This window comes from Acomys russatus, chromosome 12 (genome assembly GCF_903995435.1).
Source record: "Acomys russatus chromosome 12, mAcoRus1.1, whole genome shotgun sequence".
NCBI lineage: Eukaryota > Metazoa > Chordata > Mammalia > Rodentia > Muridae > Acomys > Acomys russatus.
In genome coordinates, this window is record NC_067148.1 from 23,499,045 (window position 1) to 23,517,990 (window position 18,946).

Genomic DNA, 18,946 nt, shown 5'->3' on the forward strand with positions numbered 1-18,946 from the left:
GGCAAGCTTGGGCTATAGAAAGCGAGTTCCAGGGCAGCCAGAGTTACAGAGAAACCCAGTCTAAAAACAAACAAACAAAACAAAAAACCGAAGTAAAAGGCCTGTTAACAGACCTTGCCGTTAGGATTTGCACATTCTTTCCAGGAAGCCTTGCATCAAGTTAACTTGCTTTTCAACACCTCAGGGCCGAGTCCTCTACCTGGAAGCCCGTCCCACCTCCGTACCTGCCCCTCTAGTGCTCCGCAGACTCAACTTGGCAACTTCCTTAGGGCTTTGGTAGCATCCGGCCTCTGGGATCTGTCCGGACTGTTGCCTGTCAAAATAGAGATAATTCCACCCGAGTGTGTATATTTTCTAAGACTTTATGTTGTTACCACAACAGAGCTATATTACACAATCAAGAGACTGGCATTTTTCAAGCATTCAGGTGAAAAACTGGAGTGCAAATTTTTGAATTTAGAGAGGCATTATGCGAGACAGCCCAAAGGACGAGAGGAGGGGCCTTAGCTCTAGGGTCGCTGAGGCCCCGCCCGTGGCGCAGGCGCAGTCTTCAATACTCGCCATGCCTACTGTCAGCGTGAAACGAGACCTGCTCTTCCAAGCCCTGGGCCGGACCTACAGTGAGTGCCCGTCCTGTGGCCTGGGCTCTGTGGTCTCGGGGAGCCAGGCTGTTCTTATAGAAGAGCGTGCTGGCTGCGTTCATGCCGCCATGTGGGGGTCTGGCCATGCCCGGCCGGAGTCGGCTGGGGCGCGCTAACGGGCGCAGAGGCTGGGCTGAAGTAGCTTTTCGGAACCAGCTCTGCGGAGGGTGCGTTGCATCATCCGCGCGTGTCGGGTCCTCTGTCTCGTTCATTCAGACACCGACTTCTACTGCATGCCTAGCACCGACTTTGGTGTCGGGGCACAGAGGCGGAAGGATGGATGCCCTGGGTTACATCACGGATGTAGGCTGCTCTGTAAAACCAGATTGACAGCGAAGCGGGGGGCGGGGGGGGGGGACTTTTGAGAACGACGTGGGTCCCACTGCAGTCCACGTGCCTTTGAACACGCTATCTTCCTGCCTCAGTTTCTTGAGTGCTGGGGTAACCAGCGTGCGCCACCAAGCTCTGGTATTCGTTTTATTTAGTGTCGACTGGGCTCCAGGTGTGTGTCGGGCAGTGTTTGAGAGTAGAGGTATGCACATGCCACGTAAATGAGACAATAACGAACCATGATATTAGTCACATGATTTACTGGAAATGCTAACTGTTTCTAGGAAGGGAAACTAGCTGGTGGCAGGAGCAGCATTTGATAGGTAACCATTGATTTGAGGCTCGAATATTCACAATACACTTTCTTCCTCAGTTCTAAAGCTAAACCATTGGATGGGGGCGGGATAAAGGGAGGTCAATATTAAGCAAACTATCATTTTCTACACAGATGGAGTAATTGAAATAATATCTGCCCCATCCTGCAATTATCAGCTTTTATAAAGGTCATAACAAGTGGCTTATTAGAGTGCCTCCCCCACCCCCATTTTTGAATGTTAGAGGCCAAAATGGTAACAAAGCAAGAGGTGCAGCTGCTCATTGTGACATAGTACTGAAGTCGCTCTCACAGATAAACTTCAAAATGTTACCCATTCCCTAATAACCTTTGCTTACTTGTTTGTTTTTGTTGCCGTTCTTTTTGAGACAGAACCTTATTCTGAAGTCCACGCTGGCGCTAAACTTGTGATAAAATTATAGTTGTGAGCAGGAACTGTCCCACATCCTTAGAAATAGAGGAAGCAGCTTTGCTTTTGGAATGTCCTAATTTCTCATCCAATTCGCATCATATAATATGCTTATTTACATTACGCACCCTGTTAGCCTAAATCATATCTCACTACTGGTGGTTGCTATCTCTTTAACTGCACAAGATGGTGTGCGGCAAGTTTAACGTGTTTAGGATCAGTTCCTAGTAAGGGCCTTATCTCTGGAAAAGTAATAAATTGTCTGAATTTTAAAAGTCTTCTATCCTGTTTGCTATTATTAGATAATATTTTAATACATTCTCTAGCTGTCGCCTTTCCTGCTCCACCTTGAAATGATGTTGATCAAATAAGCTTGATTTTTTTTTTTCCCCCACACAGGCTCTTTTGAAATTCTCTGTCATAAATACTGATGTTACTGATTTCTATTGTCTTCTTTCTTGAATCTTCCTTTTTAAATGTCAGTTCAGTGGCGATTGGAATTGGAAAAGCTCATTCACCAAAGCGTGGAGTTTCCAGATGAAGTGTGGATCTCATTTGTTTCTCTTGCATTTGGCCCTTTTTTAATTTTCAGATACCGTTCAGTTTATGCTTGTACATTTCACTTTGGGTCTTCCTAGGGTTGCTGTCCTTCTGAAGTCTCCTGTTATTTCCAGTTGCCACTGTCACACTCCATATCTTTTCTTATGGAGCACTTTCTCTTTCTGGTATTTTTTTGCTTAGGGCGCTTGTCTCCTCTGCCCCCCTCCCCCCAGCATCGCTGTCTTCTTAGTCTCCCTTTTGACTGCCGTTTTGCTCAGTCATCTCCTGATATTCGTTTTCTTTTGAACTACTTACTGTTGCTCTCCATTTGGTCCCTATTCATGTTTGGTATAGTAAGCACTGTAGAGCCATATTTGTGTGTGCCACACAAACAGTTTTTTAGGTCTACCATTTTCTTGTAAAAAGTTACTCATGGTTTTATTTCTCCTTCTTTCTTTTTTTTTTTTCTGCTTCTTTCATCTAAATTAAAAAACATATAGCTTTAAGGAATAATATTCAGTGTATTTTAATAATTTCATACAATTTGATTCATTGCCATTTAGCTGACAAAATGTTTGTAAATTATAACAGTAATTGTTTGCTGTTCAATTTCTGATGGTCAAGAATCAAGGTTCGGTGGTCCTGGCTCTGAATCTTACTACAGGTTGCAGATCTGTAGTCAACTCAAGAGCCCACTGGGGCTAGAGAATTTGCTTTTAGGTTGCTTTTTATTTATTTATTTATTTTTTAAGATTTATTTATTATGTACGTATACAATGTTCTACCTACATGTACACCTGCACACCAGAAGAGGGCACCAGATTTCGTTATAGATGGCTGAGAGCCACCATGTGGTTGCTGGGAATTGAACTCAGGACCTTTGGAAGAGCAGCCAGTGCTCTTAACCGCTGAGCCATCTCTCCAGCCCTTAGGTTGCTTTTTAAATGATCATCATCATTATTATTATTTAGACTTAGCCATTTTATATGTGTAAGTGTTTTGTTGTGCATCATGGGCATGCCTTGTGTCTGTGCAGGCCAGAAGAGGTCATTAGATCCCCTTGGAATTGGAGGTACAGATGGCTGTGAGCCATCATGTGGGTTCTAGGAAGTAACCCTGAGTCCTCCGCAAGAGCAACAAGTGCCCTAAGCTGCTGAGCCATCCCTCCCCTCAGTAGGCTTGTTTACCTGCTGACTTTTTCCAGTTCCTTCCACCTTGGCTTTTGTTATTTGTCCTAGAAGAAGAACTCTGAGAAAACAGGTAAACAGCTTAAGTAGTGTCCTCAGTATTTCATACTTGCTCAGATGTGCTATTCCATCCTTTTCCACATTCTCTGGTCACACCATATACTGTTGGTCACACAGATCAGTCCTGGCCTTTAGGAAGGGGACTAGTTAAGCAGTTAGACATCATTGATGTCATAGTTCTCCCCCCAGCCACCAAATGGTTCATGTTCACCCACATGCAAAATGCACTTGCCCCAGCACTGTCATCTTACAGTAACGACACGAAGACCACAGTCCCACCATCCGAATCTGCTTCTGATGTGGATGCCTGTCCTGGAACTCACTCTGTAGGCCAGGCTGGCCTCGAACCTACAGAGATCCGCCTGCCTCTGCCTCCCGAGTGCTGGGATTAAAGGTGTGCACCACCACCACCACCCTGTGATGCTTAGTGTCTTGTGATGAGTTCACCAGGGACCTGTGAGGCTCAAACAATAGGGTAGGTATCTCCCGTTCATCTAAGATGCCACAGTGAAACGCCTGGGGTAACTGCCTAAGGGGAATAAAATGGAACTCATGAAGGAGCCATTGATCCACGGCAGTTCTAAAATTGAGTGGCAAATGCTGGATGGTCTTGATTAGGTCTCAGGTCTGAGATAATTCTCCATGGCTCTGTGCCTTGCCCTCTAGGCTCTGCTTCCACCCTCTGAGTGATCCCCAGAAAGCATGTGCTTCACAGCTGATTAGTTTTCTCCTTCTACTTCCTGCTAATAGAATTTTAGGAGCTCAAAGACTTCCTTTTGTCTTGCTTCTGCCCCTTTCAGTCCAAGCTGGCTATGTCTGCCCAAGTGTTTTTTTCTAAAAACTTTCTGGCTCTTTGGTGAATTTTTTGCTGGATTCCTTTCTATTAGTTAAAAACCACAGACTCCAAAAACCTCTGAAATTAGCTGTTTCAGTACTTTAGGCTTTTTTATACAGTGCTCTTAATTAAGCTTTATTGTTTGATTAATTGGATTTGTGAGTTGCATCCTTAATTTCTTTATTACACCTTTGGTTTGAATGAGCTGTGCCTTTGACCTGACTGAAGAGTCTCAGTCATATCCTTGGTCCTATCTTTTGCCTAAGATTTGGTCTCTGCCCAGAACTTACTTAAATTTTAGCACTGCTTTACATTTGGAAGGCCAAAAAGAAGTTAAGAAAAAATCATCAATACCCTGGCTCTTTTCTATTTAATAGCTCTTATGTTTATCTCATCTTACATTAGGGGTAAAAATGAAACTAAGCAGCCAACAAGCTGCTCTTTGGGCATGGATCAGAAGTCTTAGTTACTTCAGGTAAGTACCTGCAGGTGTGGTACTGATCACATTTCCCCCTTATGCAATAAGGATGCCCTTGTACTTTCCTCAGTATTACGTCACTTCCTCCTGGCCTTTGCCTGCATCCTGATTCAGGACTATGAGGCTTCCACCAATAGTGTTTTTGGGGCCCTTGGTTTTTCTCTTACACTCTTCAAAGCCTGCTTTCTGATCCCAGAGTCATCCCCACAGTTGTGGTTATGGAGCCACGCCCTTTACAGAGGTTAAGATTTGTGTTGATAATCTGTTGTTGCCTAACAGTGATGCCCATTCTTAGAAGGAGAACACAATATGCCTTTGTTACTTCACACAGGATCTGAGTGACAGGAATCAGAAGGGGTTAGCTGGATGGTTCTGGCTCTAACACTCTCCCCCACCCCCCTCTTTTTTTAATCCACTTAAGCCAGAGAGCCAGGAGCCATCCTCTTCTTGTTCACTCACTATTCCTCCTGTAATTTGTCAGCCACTGAGCCTTACACATTTTGCTTCTGACATTTCTCATGTCCCTTCTTCCCCATGCTCTGTTGGTTTAAGTGACTATCTTTGTGTTTCACCTGTACTGTTGTAGAGGCTCCCTGCTTCAGTTGTCCTCCACCCTGTGCCCAGGTTTAAAAGTTCAGATGAACGGAACTAGGCTTGGTGCCTCCTGACTATGCTCGAAACACATGGGAGCCTGAGGCAGGAGATCTGCAGCCTGTGCCAGCCAGGGTATATATTAAGTTTCAGGCTGGCCTTGTCTACCTCTGAGGCCTTGTTTCGGAAAAATAACAAAGCAAAATGAAGATCTAGAGCTGGGGGGGGGGGGGAGCAAATCTAATCATGTTTTCCCTAGCTGAAAAGCTCCTGAATGCAACTCCCATTGCCTGCAGGTAGCACAGAGGGCAAATCCCTTGGCATGTCATGAACTACCCTTTTCTACTTCTTGTATCTTATTTCTTCCTAACACAAACCTTATTCTTTATCTATACTGAACTACTTAGGAGTTCCCAGCTTTGCCAAGCACTTGAGTCATTCCTTCCAATCTTTGACTAATGAAGACATCCTTTATGTAGCTTTAAGTGAAGCTAAGAGGAGCTTTGTGCCACCCCTGAACCTTGTGCTGAATACATTTGTTTACACTTATGATTCCTTTGCTTGGGAAGGAGGAAGTAGTTCAGACAGGAGTGGTAATTTATTTATCTTTGTTGCCCAGGCATATAGTACTGTTGCTTGGCACATAATGGCAGTAGATACTTGTTAAACTGAATTGAAGTTTGATATTTAGATCAGACAAGTCTTTTGTTGCTGGTTTATTTTGATGTTGGGAATTGAACCTAGGGCCTGTGACATACTAAGCGTGCATTCTACCATGAGACCAGCCCCTCGCCCTGCATCAGGAAACCTAAGAGGTCTGGTTCTTCATTAGAACACGAAGTTAGTTGTGGTGTGTGTTCAATCTTTGATAAATGAAGACCTTGAAAATGCTGTCTTAGCTAACAAAGCAAAGTGAACTAAAGGAGAAGTATTAGTTTTTATAAACCTGTTGTGTTTCAGAGTCTTATGCAAGGTCCATTTATGTATTTTTAAGGTTCCATGCTAAAAATGGTGGCAAAAGGTTGTTTCCAGATGAGGATGTTGGTAAAGCTTACATGAAGTGCTGAGCCCTCAGAATGAGTGAGGTAGAAGTCAAAACCCTGATTAGCGTGGTTCCAAAAACAAATACCAGGCCACCTGACAGAATTTTAAATAAACACCAAGACTTAGTGGCATTCCTTTGTATAGGACCTGCAATTTTGAACCTGCTTTCTCTTTGATCTCTGCTAATGGCTTTTTCTGCTGAGTCTGTAGGGACATCTCAGCACTGGTAAACAAGTTTTGTAGTTGACATTAGTATAATCCACCCGTTCATTGCTGCACTTGATGTCTGCATCAAGCAGATCTTTTCTTGTTACTGTTCTGTGCTAGAGAGTGGGCTCTGAGCCCTGACATACTAAGTCTGCTACTTTACCTTGCAACTTGGGACATCTGTCTAGCTTCTCACTGGCATATGGTGGCTTTGATGGTTCTATTTAGTGTTGTATAATGTGAAACTGGAGATGCCACATCAGGCATCAGATAACAAAGCAAAACAGATAAGAGCACATTGTCAGTTTATATTCATGATATTACAGGCTATTAGGCTATGTTTTTTAGCCAAAAACCAACCAACCAACGAAACACTGGCAACCCTTTTTGCTTCTATAGTGATACCTGATGGTGATAGAATACTCACGGTTAGGATATTAAACAGTAGGTGGGATTCACGATTCCCATGCAGCTTGTATTTGTGCTAGACATATTAAAATTAACATTCTTTTTTTTTTTCCTCCCAGCTGATGAAGAGTTTGATGAACTGTGTTTTGAATTTGGCCTGGAACTTGATGAAATTGTATGTATAAGACATTTTTTTAAAAAGCTGTTCTGTCTATGAGCTTGATTTTAAAAATGCTTTCTCATTACTGTTGGATAAGCCCTGAGGTGGTATTGTTTGATGAATTTGTGTTGCAAATTTAATATCTTAAACATTTTTTATTTGAAACAATTTTTCATTTTTGAGTTTTATACTACAATTATATCATTTCCCCCTTGCCTTTTTCTCCAGCCCCTTCCGTGTACCCATCCCTCTTTTCTTTAAAATGCAAGGCTTCTTTTTTCTTTGTTGTTGCATACATATGTGTGTGTACACACACACACACACACACACACACACACACACACACACACACACACACACACACACACACACACACACACACCCCGTTTCCAAATACATAAATATAACCTGTTCACTCTGTATATAGTGTTACTTGTGTGTATGCTGTCAGGGCTGACCATTAGATAGTAGATAACCAGTTGGTGTGTATGAGCTTTTTTTTTTTTTTTTTTAAAGAGTTTGCTGTGTTTTATCGTTAGACTCTAGCAATTAATATGGGGATTTCTGTATTATGTTCTGAGAAGCATTGCTTGCCTCCTTGATCTTACAATTTGTCCTGCCAGGCCTCGTTTTTGAGAAACAAGTGATTTGCTTTATATGACCACACATAGCTTCTGGGCCTGAGCTTTCTGTGCTTTGATTTTTGTAGAGCTTATGTCAGGTGGCTGTAAGCTGACTCTAAGTACTGTAAGCTCAGCCTTCACACATGGACTTCCTGAACTCAGTCGGAAGATGACACGGATGCCCTACACGTAGCCGGCTGCTCTCCAGTCACACACCTCCCTTCTCTGGTCAGCGTTCCAGCTGTCTAGCTTTGCCTTCTTCACTGAAGAACATTCATCTTATTACTGCTTCAGGCAAATACTATTTCAGGCTTGATTCTTTTTCTTTGGCCCCTCTTCATCCTATTCTGTCCTTTCCTTTTAACCTTTCTCCTTCCCTTCCTCATTTTTATCATTTTTCTGCTTTTACACTTTGTCTCTTAAGTTTAAGGACCAGGCTAGATGTTGTTTTAAGGGCCTAGAACAGCCTTGAACGGTCCCAGCACTGTGCTGACCCATGGCTTTCTCAAGGGTGATGGCCCACAGTGCCTAGTGACCAAAGTGAACCCCCTCCATGCAAATACAGATTGTAATTATTTTTCCTCTTTTCTCTCCTCTCTCCTCTTCCTCCACAGTTTTTGATCAGCATATGTAGAATGGGTTTCAATGTGACATTTTTTGTGTGCATATGTCATTGTACATTGTCCCTCCTCTGTCCCCCTCTGCCCTTCTCTGATGATCTGCCTTTCTCCTGATACCAGGTTGTCATTCTCACTATGGACAGGGCCTTGAGTAATCAACGTGCAGTAGGAAGGTGTCTTGTAAAGCAAAAGGGGTGGCATGTGGCCGAGGTCCCTCTGTGGCTTTGGCAGGTCATTGGTGGGATTCCCATTAGCTAGCATTTCCACACAAAGGGTCACACAGTAACACTTGAAATTTAACTGTTCAACCTTTGCCTAAGGTCACGTGTGCACTATAACTTAGTCATTGTGATGGAAAATTTCTTAAGTATATTTATAGTATCCTATTGTTTTAAATAATAAATACAAAGAAATAGGAGAATTTAACTTTTTGGCCATGATTATTACCATTTTCAAAAATGTGCTAATCTCTGCTGTAACATGCTATCTTATGTATACCCAAAGTCTTCTAAGCCCTGCTGTGGTTACAATCGCTGCTGTGGTGGCTCCTCTTGGCTCCGTCAGTTTGCTATCTCTCTATGGCTTCCGTTACCTCTGTTGTCCCTCATTCTCTGCAGCTCTGCTCTCAGGGTGTTCTGATTTGCCTTACTACACTGTCACTCTCATTTTTATGGTCCATGGGACTGCTTGCCAGAGTTGCTGTATTTCTGTGCTGTTCTTTCATATGGTGACTTATCTGGATCCTTTTAATACCTTTGTTGTCCTCTGTGTTCTCCATGATGGCTTCGGTTTCCTTAGGATGAAAAACTTTCGGTGTGAGGTGTCAGATATTAAGTATTAGGCTTTGTAGGTTATATTGCCTTTGCTGTAACTCAGTTGCCTCAGTGTATGACAGTAGATAATAGCATATATAAGTGTGCTTATTTGTGTTCCAGTAAACCGGTATTTGGAAAAACAGATTGGGTTTGTGATTTGGCTGGTGGGCCATTGTTTGCTGATGTTGCTTTTTAGACAGATTATAGTATTCTGGGATGAAAAAGAGTATTTTTCTGTCTGTAATGATTGTAACACATGGAACATTTTTTGTGTTGTTATTGTTGTAGGGAATAAATATATCTTACAGTTCACTAAACTTTCTTGGCTTGTTTTAGACATCCGAGAAGCAAATCATAAGCAAGGAACGAGGTAACGTGAAGGCACAGGGGGCCTCGGACATTGTGCTTTACAAGATTGACGTCCCCGCCAACAGATATGATCTCCTGTGTCTGGAAGGGCTGGCCCGGGGACTTCAAGTCTTCAAAGAAAGGTAAGGAACTGCGCACATTCCTGAGTTCACTTGCCTCTTTTCCCCCAGTTGCTATCAGCAATCGATTTTAAATTTCTAGGAGAAACCTCATATGGGTAACACAGCTTTAGGTCTGCATAAGTGGTGATTGGGAGATAAGAGTCATGTGGACTGTCGCCATTTCAAAATTGGGAGGACATGGGAATGCAAGATCCTAGGCTTACCATAAAAACCCTTCAGCAGCGTTCCGTGGTTCCCCTCAGGAACCACTGAGGGGGGTTGTTCGTTAGACTTGTTACAGCGTGAGGAAAAAGTGATAGGGGGCTTTATTTGTTGTTGCGTTAATGATCACAAGGAGCTGGGGAGGAAACCCTTGTGGACATTTTGACTATGGTGCATGTATGGTCTTGGGCTTGTTAATTGCCTTCTCTAGTTTTAGTCTCTTGGTGAGTAATGAAGATTTTTAAAGGTCCTTCACACTCAGCGTGCAATAAATGTAGAGGGTAATAAATACATAAGATGAAGACAGAAATAGAGCTATCAGAATTAATTATTTTTATTTCCTTTCATGTCATTTGGTCAGTTGCAAAAGAATATACGCCTTTGGTTACTGGGCTAGATCATGAGATTATTGACATCTTTGGAATAATGATTGGAGGTTTAGTTAAGTGGTTTGAGTTTGGGGGTTGTTTAATTGCTTTAATACATCAAAATTAAATGACTGGATTTTAGGACCAGAGAACAGGATCTGTACTTTAATTTTTAAAATTCATGGGTGTGTGTGTGTGTGTGTGTGTGTATGTGTGTTGAAAAAGGAGGCCTTTTTCTGTATTCCTGGTGGGCCTGGAACATATTATGTATGTCAGGCTGGCTTTGGATCTATGGTAGTCCTTCTGTCTCTTGCGTTCCAGGTGCTGGGATTATAGGCATGTACAGCCATTTCTTTCTAGGATCTGTATTTTCTTTCTTTTTTTTTTTTTTTTTATTAATTTATTCTTGTTACATCTCAATGTTTATCCCATCCCTTGTATCCTCCCATTCCTCCCCCCCCCCCCATTTTCCCATTATTCCCCTCCCCTATGACTGTTCCTGAGGGGGATTACCTCCCCCTGTATATTCTCATAGGGTATCAAGTCTCTTCTTGGCTACCTGCTGTCCTTCCTCTGAATGCCACCAGGTCTCCCCCTCCAGGGGACATGGTCAAATGTGAGGCACCAGAGTATGTGAGAAAGTCATATCCCACTCTCCACTCAACTGTGGAGAATATTCTGACCATTGGCTAGATCTGGGTAGGGGTTTAAAGTTTACTGCCTGTATTGTCCTTGGCTAGTGCCTTAGTTTGAGCAGGACCCCTGGGCCCAAATCTGCCTATCATATTGTTCTACTTGTAGATTTCTAGGACCCTCTGTATCCTTTCATTTTGCTATTCTCCCATGCGTCTCTCATTTAGAGTCCCAGTAGGATGCCCTCCCCTCTGTCCCAGTTTCCTGGTAAGTGAAGGCTTTCGTGGGACATGCCCCTTGGGCTAGTATGCAGATATAAGTGAGTATATACCATTTGATTCTTTCTGCTTCTGGGTTAACTCACTTATTATGATCATTTCTAGCTCAATCCATTTATCCACAAATTTCGGGAATTCCTTGTTTTTAATAGCTGAGTAGTATTCCATAGTGTATATGTACCACAGTTTCTTTATCCACTCTTCTACTGAGGGATACTTAGGCTATTTCCATGTTCTGGCTATTATGAATAAGGCTGCTGTGAACATGGTTGAGCAAATTTTCTTGTTGTGTGCTGGAGCATCTTCTGGGTATATTCCAAGGAGTGGAGTAGCTGGGTCTTGAGGAAGCTCTATTCCCATTTTTCTGAGATAGCACCAGATAGATTTCCAAAGTGGCTGTACTAGTTTGCATTCCCACCAGCAATGAAGGAGTGTTCCTTTCTCCCCATATCCTCGCCAGCATGTGGTGTCGCTTGAATTTTTGATAGGATCTGTATTTTCAATAAATACCTTGTGAGTGTTTATTTCTAAACGAAATTAGGAAGTGATTTCAGCCTTTGCAATTACAAGTGTGTCCCATAAGGCAGTAGTGTCTGCATCGTAAGAGAGCTCAGCCTCTGGAACCCTTCTGAGCTTCAGCAGACTCCGCAGTGGGCTCTATATCATGCAAGTGGGAGAAGTGCTGACTTAAAACAGCAGTACCTGACTTCAGGTGATGAGCATTGCCCAGAAATGCCTTCAGACTGCCAGCTACCAAACTGGCCTACTGCTTTAGCTGATACAGTAACTTTAGAACCAGGGGAAGGCATATTTCCAATTCCAGTAAACTTTATAAAATCTTGTGAGGGAAGGCAGGCATGGTGGCGCACGCCTTTAATCCCAGCACTCAGGAGGCAGAGGCAGGCGGATCTCTGAGTATAAGGCCAGCCTGGTCTACAGAGTGAGTCCAGGACAGACAAGGCTGACACAGAGAGACTCTGTCTTAAACTGCTCCCCCCCCCCCAAAATCTTGTGTTGGAATGAAAGTTAAACACTATTGAGCCCAGTGCCTTGTACAGTTTCTCTGTTAATGGGTTTGTAGTCTTGCTGGGACTACAGTGAGAGATTCACTAATTACCATGGGGTATTCTGTGTGGTTTTTGGACAATTTTAAAGTGTTAGGAAGCTTGCAGTTTTTGTTTTTATTTTTAACATTCAAGGGAAGCTGACTTACTCTAAGTTAACTTATTTTCCTAATTCTATTGAAGTGTGTATATATATGCACTTTATATTTATAAGCATAAGATGTAATTATTAAATAGTCTTACTATTTTGAATAACTTTGTTTCAATATTACTTTAGGATAAAAGCTCCAGTATATAAACGAGTAATGCCTAAGGAAGAAATCCAAAAATTGATTATCACAGAAGAGGTAATAAAAAAGTTCTTATTTTCCCCTGAAAACCTCCTTTTATGCCTGTATTAATAAGGTGGGAAGGAGAGAACAACAAAGCCAACCCTTCTGTCAAATGAAATCTCCTGTGCTCATGTGTTATGGATGGGTGTGCTTTCAGTTCCTCAATTGATGGGACTGGAGCAATGGCTCTGAAGTTAAGCTGCTCTTCCAGATGACCTGGATTTCATTCCCAGCCCCCATGTGGCAGCTTACAGCCATTTGTAAACCCATTTGCAGGGCGTCTGATGTGCTATTTTGGCCTCTGTGGGCACCAAGCATCCATGTGATGCATAAGCATATATGCAAGACAAAACACCTGTACATATAAAATAAAATAATAGTCCTAAAAATATTGTCATTTTATTACTAAGAAATGAAAGAAAACAAAGTGCTTGTTTTCAATAGGTAATTTTTGAAAGTATCAATTGCTTTTATAAAACCCATTTGGGCCAGGCGTGGTGGTACAATCTTGTAATGCCAAAACTGTTGAGGACACAGAGGTCCTTGTATTCACAGAGAAGCACTAAGAGAACCAGGAATGTTAATTGTATAGGAATTAAAAAATCAAATACCTGCATTCCACACAGAAAGTTGAGAGTGGAGTTTGTTAAGGACCTGGTGATCTTTTTTCTTATCTGGGGAAACAGACCTCACCCAAATTCCTCAGAATGATCATCCCAGATCCTTCCCTCAGACTGTCACCGTCCTTAGGGGAACTGTCACTTGTGCTTTATGGCCTGCTGCCCTCTGTGCTGTCGGCCAGAGACCACACTAGATTTTAGGCCTTTTAGCTTTAGAGCACACCCTCAGGGTGTAAAGAAGTTCCTGTGTGGTCACACCTCAAGCTTTATTGTGCACCTGGAACTGGACTGACTGTTGCCTGGAACGCTTTCCCCAAATTGTGCTGTGCTTTATGCTAACAGTGAGCTACCTGGCGTTAGACTCATAGAGTCTGATCCAGATTGAAAGTCAATCTGTACTGGGTTTTCATTTTTATCTCTTCACCAGGTTTGCTTCCCTGTCTTAACACTTGCAGGGACCCCCCTCACAGAGCTTGGGAGGTGGAGGCAGGAAGATGAGTTGTTCAAAGCCAGCATCATCGATGCAGTGAGTTTGAGACTGGCTTGGGGTACATGAGAGAGAGAGAGACACCCTGTCTTAAAAAGTCCAAACCAAAACAAAGAAAAAGCTTGAGAACTGAGGTGTAGCTCAGCGGTAGAACACTAGCTTAGTCAAAAGGAGGCCCCGTGTTCAAAGTCGGCTACCAAACATTTTGGTGAAATAAATAAGATACATATATAGTTGGGATATGGTTGTCTAAATTGTGGTGCATTAAAAAAAATTATAAAGGTAAAATGTGGATGAATTATTTTGGTAAAAAGTAAGGCCTGTGAACAAATAATTTGAAGATTTTTTAAAAATTTAGTATATTTACTAAAATATAAATTCCATTTGTATAACACCTGTATCTGCTGCTTATCACTTCATTCCTTGTTGATTGGCATGAATATATGCTGGTTTGAATTAAAATTTGTGACCCTGTCAGGAGTGCAACCATTTTCTGTGGTAAAATGTTTGACAAAGGAAAGCCATAAAATTAACTGTCTTGATGGTGTTACGACTTCCAGACAGCTAAAGTGCGCCCTTTTGCTGTAGCCGCAGTTCTCCGGAATATCAAGTTCACTGAAGATCGATACGACAGCTTCATTGAGCTTCAAGAGAAACTCCACCAGAATATTTGCAGGTTCACTGGGCTCTGTCCTCATCCCCCTTGTCCTCCCTTCGCCTGCTTCCTTTCCCTCCCTTCTGTGTCACACCCTGTCTCATGTACCTGCCTGTCTCAGTTACTGTTCTGTTGTTGAAGAGGCACCATGCTAAGACAACTTAGAAAAGGAAGTGTTTAGTTGGTGGGGGACGCTTGCTTCCAATTTTAGAGGGTTAGTCAGTGATCATGGTGAGAACATGGTGGCAGGCAGACAGGCAGGCAGGTGCTGAGAGCGTTACATCCAGATGTGCAGGCAGCAAGTAGAGAAGGCACTGCCTGGTATATGTGTGATATATAGAGGAATTTTATTCCTAGAAGTTTTCTTGTTTCTTTCTGTTTAAATTATTCAAAAAAAGAATTACATTTGTTAAGTATGATTTGTTTGTTTATGCACTGCTGGGAATCAAATCAAGGTTCTTGTGTTTGCTATAAATACTCTACCACTGAGTTGTTTGCCTTTAACCTTACTCAGATAGTTATTAATGGATTATGTTACCATGATAATTTAAAGGGTGGTCTGCCATTTTAACTTGGAAAAGTTTCTGTATTTGGTCCACTTTTTGAATAAGTACAATTAAATTTTAACACATAAAACTTGAGCAGGGGTAGACACACACCTAGCATGTAGTGTGAGCCTCAGCTTGATTACAGCACTGGAAAAAAACTAAATACAATAGTCAAGGAAGCTAAGGATGGGAGTCCTTGAAGTAATTTCAGTACTTCACATTTCCTTGGCAGACAAAATTTTTTTTTTAGAGGCCAGTCTGGTCTAAAGATTATGTTTGGGGCCAGCTACATAGTGAGGGAGGGGGGGGGGGGGTCGGGGGTCATGTAATGAATTTAATAGCCAGGTATGGTGATGCACATCTGCAGTCTTAGTCCTTAGGAAACAGATAGGGAGTTCAAGGCCAGCCTAGTTCTAAGCCAGCTAGGGGTGTAGGTAGACCTGGTCTGATGAAACAATAAAAAAGAAAACTATATATTTATTAATGGGGAGAAATCCTAGTTTTAGCTATTTTGTATGGATCTTGAAATAAGTTATGTTGATCCATAGATAGTACTGAGAGTTACATTACACATTCTTAAATAAAATAGGAAACTACTATAGGCTAGAGAAGTGAATTTTCATTCTTATTAATGGAATCTTGTCAAAATGCACTGCCTTGGAGGGGCATATATGTGGTATGGACTAGTCCTTCCTTCCCTCCTCCCTTCCTTCCGGCTGATTGATTTCTACTTTTTTAATCCATGGACTTGGCAGTTGAACTCACTGAACCATGTTTTTCATTGTATGGTAGTTCTGTGTTTATTTCTAACTCATCAATAACAGATCCTTTCTGCTTGCTAGTAATTCTGTCCAGTTCAGCCATAGTTATTTCAGTTTTTATTCTTTCTCTCTCTCACACACACACATACACACACACCACATACACATTTTTCCCCCCCAGAGCTTGTGCATGCAAGGCATGAGCTGTACCATACCAAGGAAGAACTCTTCCACTATTGAAGTAATATTTAACTTTTTGCTCTCACTTATTTTAATGATTGTGAAAATTTGCTATATTACAATAAAGATGTTGTGTAGCAGCCATGGTCTATTTTAAGGAAATGTTTAAAGTTAAAATTAAAAACATATGGTCTCTGTTATCTTCCAGATACTAAGATGTCTCACTCTCATTTTCCTTTTTCTCCTTCTTTCCCTCTTTAGAAAGAGAGCACTGGTTGCTATCGGCACTCATGACTTGGATACTTTATCAGGCCCGTTTACTTTCACTGCAAAACGTCCTTCAGATATCAAGTTCAAGCCTCTGAATAAAACTAAGGAGTACACAGCTTGTGAACTCATGAACATATACAAGGTAAAGGAGTTATTGTTAGTTTTTAAACCTCTGGGTTATTGTTACTTTTTAAACCTCTTGGATGCTGTTAGTGTGCTACAAGAATTGAAGACCAATAAGTAACATATACTATATTTTTAATTTTCATATTTGTGTTGAATTAACACTCATCTGTATATAATTTGAAATTTAGGGGCCAGAGAGGTGGCTCAGAGGTTCCAGAAGACCCTGGTTCAATTCCCAGCCCCCAATGGTAGCTCACAACTGTCTGTATTCCAGTTTCAGGGGATCTGACACTCTCACACAGACATACATGAAAGCAAAACACAATCTCACATAAAAAATTAAAAGGAATCATCAATTAAAAAAAATAGCTATTTTGTGTGAGGAACACCATTGCAAAATATGTACCCTTTTTATTCGCTTCTTAGAGCCTCAACAATGAAAAGGGATTCTTTTATCGCTTAACATTTGAAATAATAAGTAAAAATAGTATTTATCCTGTCTTACCAGCGACTTAATTCATCTTTCTGAATTAAAAAAAAAATTCATTTATGTGTAAGTGCTTTCTCTGCATGTATGTATACATGCCAGCAGAGGGCATCAGATCCCATTATAGATGGTTGTAAGCCACCACATGGTTGGTGGCAATTGAACTCAGGTCTTCTGGAAGAGCAGTCAGTAGTCTTTACCGCTGAGCCATCCATCCAGCTTCCTCCTTCTGAATTTTGTTTATAATGAGTTAGCAGTGCCAATGAGAATCTGTTTTCACTCTGGGAAAGTGACTAGTTTCTCATCTCACCCCAGTAGCAGAGACTGGATGCTGACATAAAGATACCTTTTTATACTGGTAGGGTTTATAAGTTTATAGCTTCCTATCATTTGGTGTTTTCTGGTTTTTTTGTTTTGTTTTGTTTTGTTTTTAATCAGTGTTAACTGGTTATAGTAAAAATATATAACTAATTTTGTTTGACTTAATTTTTTTTTAGACTGACAACCACCTTAAGCATTATTTACATATCATTGAAAATAAGCCTCTGTATCCAGTTATCTATGATAGCAATGGTGTAGTCCTCTCAATGCCGCCGATCATAAATGGTGAGTTACTCCATGAGCGTGGGTCTCGGAGTTTCTTGTTGGTGCTTTTGTAGAATTCTCAATAGGAAATCTATTGCATCAGCTTTAGATCCGAATCTCAGGTCCTTTGTAGATTTTATTATTTAATTATAAAAATATTTTTTATGTGGATGAATGTTTTGCCTGCATGTGCATCTGTGCACCATTTATGTGCCTGGTACCTTTGTAGGCCAAAAGAACATTGAATCCTCTGGAAATGGGATGGTTATGAGCCACCATGTAGGTGCTGGGTATTGAACCCAGATCATCTGTAAGAGTAATAAGTGCTCTAAGCCACTGAGCCATCTCTATAGCCCCATAGATATTGTTTTAATAGTTCTTTTTTTATATATTTCTCAAAACCTTTAGTTTAATTGCTGATTTTTATGTAATAATCTGTATTATCCACAGTTATATAAGCTATGCATTTAATTAATAATTATAAAAATATCGATGTATGTGTAAATGTATTCTGATACTAACCTATGGGTCTGTGTCAGGATATACTGGTGATTAGATATTTCAGCATCGGGTTAGTGTATGCACTTGGGCCTGTGTGGGAGCATGCATACCATGAGTGTGTGCAGGCCTGAGGACGGCTCTCAAGAGTCGGTTCTCCCTGTTACCATGTGGGTTCTGGGGATGAAACTACGATTGCCGTCCCAAGTAGCAAGTGCATTGGCCCTTTTTTGGTGAGGCTTAAAGAGAGAGGGAGAGGGAGAGAGGGAGATATTCCCCCCTCTTTTTTTTTTTTTAACTTTTATTGAGATGTTTTTGGTATTAACAGCAAGTCTCTTTGTTCTTTGTTGAACTCAAACTCTAATTTGTAGTTTTATAAACTAGACTGTTATTTAAATTTTGTACTCTTAGTTTCTTTAATTCCTTTTTGGAGGAAGCATTTATAAAGCAATTTAAATGTGTATACTCAGTTTAATGATATCCAAAGGAAGTTTAGCTGACCCAAGAGGAGAAGGAAATCTTGAGATTGCAGGTGCCTGCAGCTTCACTGGTCAAGAATGTGAACCTCCAAGTTAACTAGATCCAAACTGATCCTCACCTATTGCTTCATAGTTTGTGGTCATCATCAGTCTTAGTCGTTCTAAGCCTTAGTTATCTTTTTTGTTGTTGCTTGCTTTGTACTTCGTGATAGGGTTTCTCCGTGTAGCCCTGGGTGTCCTGGAACTTGTGTCTAGACCAGGTTGTTCTGAACTCACAGAAGTCCACCTGCCTCTTCTTCCTCAGAGCTGGGATTGTTTGCAATTATATTGTGAGATGGTAAAGATTATCTCTATTTTCCAATTTGCCGTGGGAGCTTAAAGGTCTCCTATTTCAAGTCTGGTGGCATGGCTCAGTGGACATGTGGCACACTTGCCAAGCTGTGCTTGGTTCCTGGAGCCCATGTGGTGGGAAGAGGAAATTGACTCTTACAAGTTATTCTCTGGCTTTCACATATGTCCATGGCATGCACACACAAATAACTGTAAAAAGGAAAATGTTACATACCCTATAGCTTGGCATAGTTGGCTCATGTCTATAATC

The 18,946-nt window shown here is 41.4% G+C and overlaps 1 protein-coding gene across 2 annotated transcripts in view; it reads left to right on the forward strand.

The window, feature by feature from the left end:
* The first annotated feature begins 525 nt into the window (after nucleotides 1–525).
* Nucleotides 526–18,946, forward strand: part of Farsb (phenylalanyl-tRNA synthetase subunit beta) — a 61,942-nt gene continuing 43,521 nt past the window's right edge. Inside the window, exons 1-7 of one of the 2 annotated variants that reach the window (XM_051154016.1) lie at nucleotides 526–620; nucleotides 7,184–7,239; nucleotides 9,619–9,773; nucleotides 12,595–12,664; nucleotides 14,317–14,432; nucleotides 16,162–16,312; nucleotides 17,281–17,389. In XM_051154016.1, the coding sequence (XP_051009973.1) occupies nucleotides 563–620; nucleotides 7,184–7,239; nucleotides 9,619–9,773; nucleotides 12,595–12,664; nucleotides 14,317–14,432; nucleotides 16,162–16,312; nucleotides 17,281–17,389 (715 nt within the window). In that variant the 5' untranslated portion in view covers nucleotides 526–562. Of the gene's footprint in view, nucleotides 621–709; nucleotides 809–7,183; nucleotides 7,240–9,618; nucleotides 9,774–12,594; nucleotides 12,665–14,316; nucleotides 14,433–16,161; nucleotides 16,313–17,280; nucleotides 17,390–18,946 lie in introns of those variants that run through there. The other variant, XM_051154017.1, reaches the window with a different exon arrangement.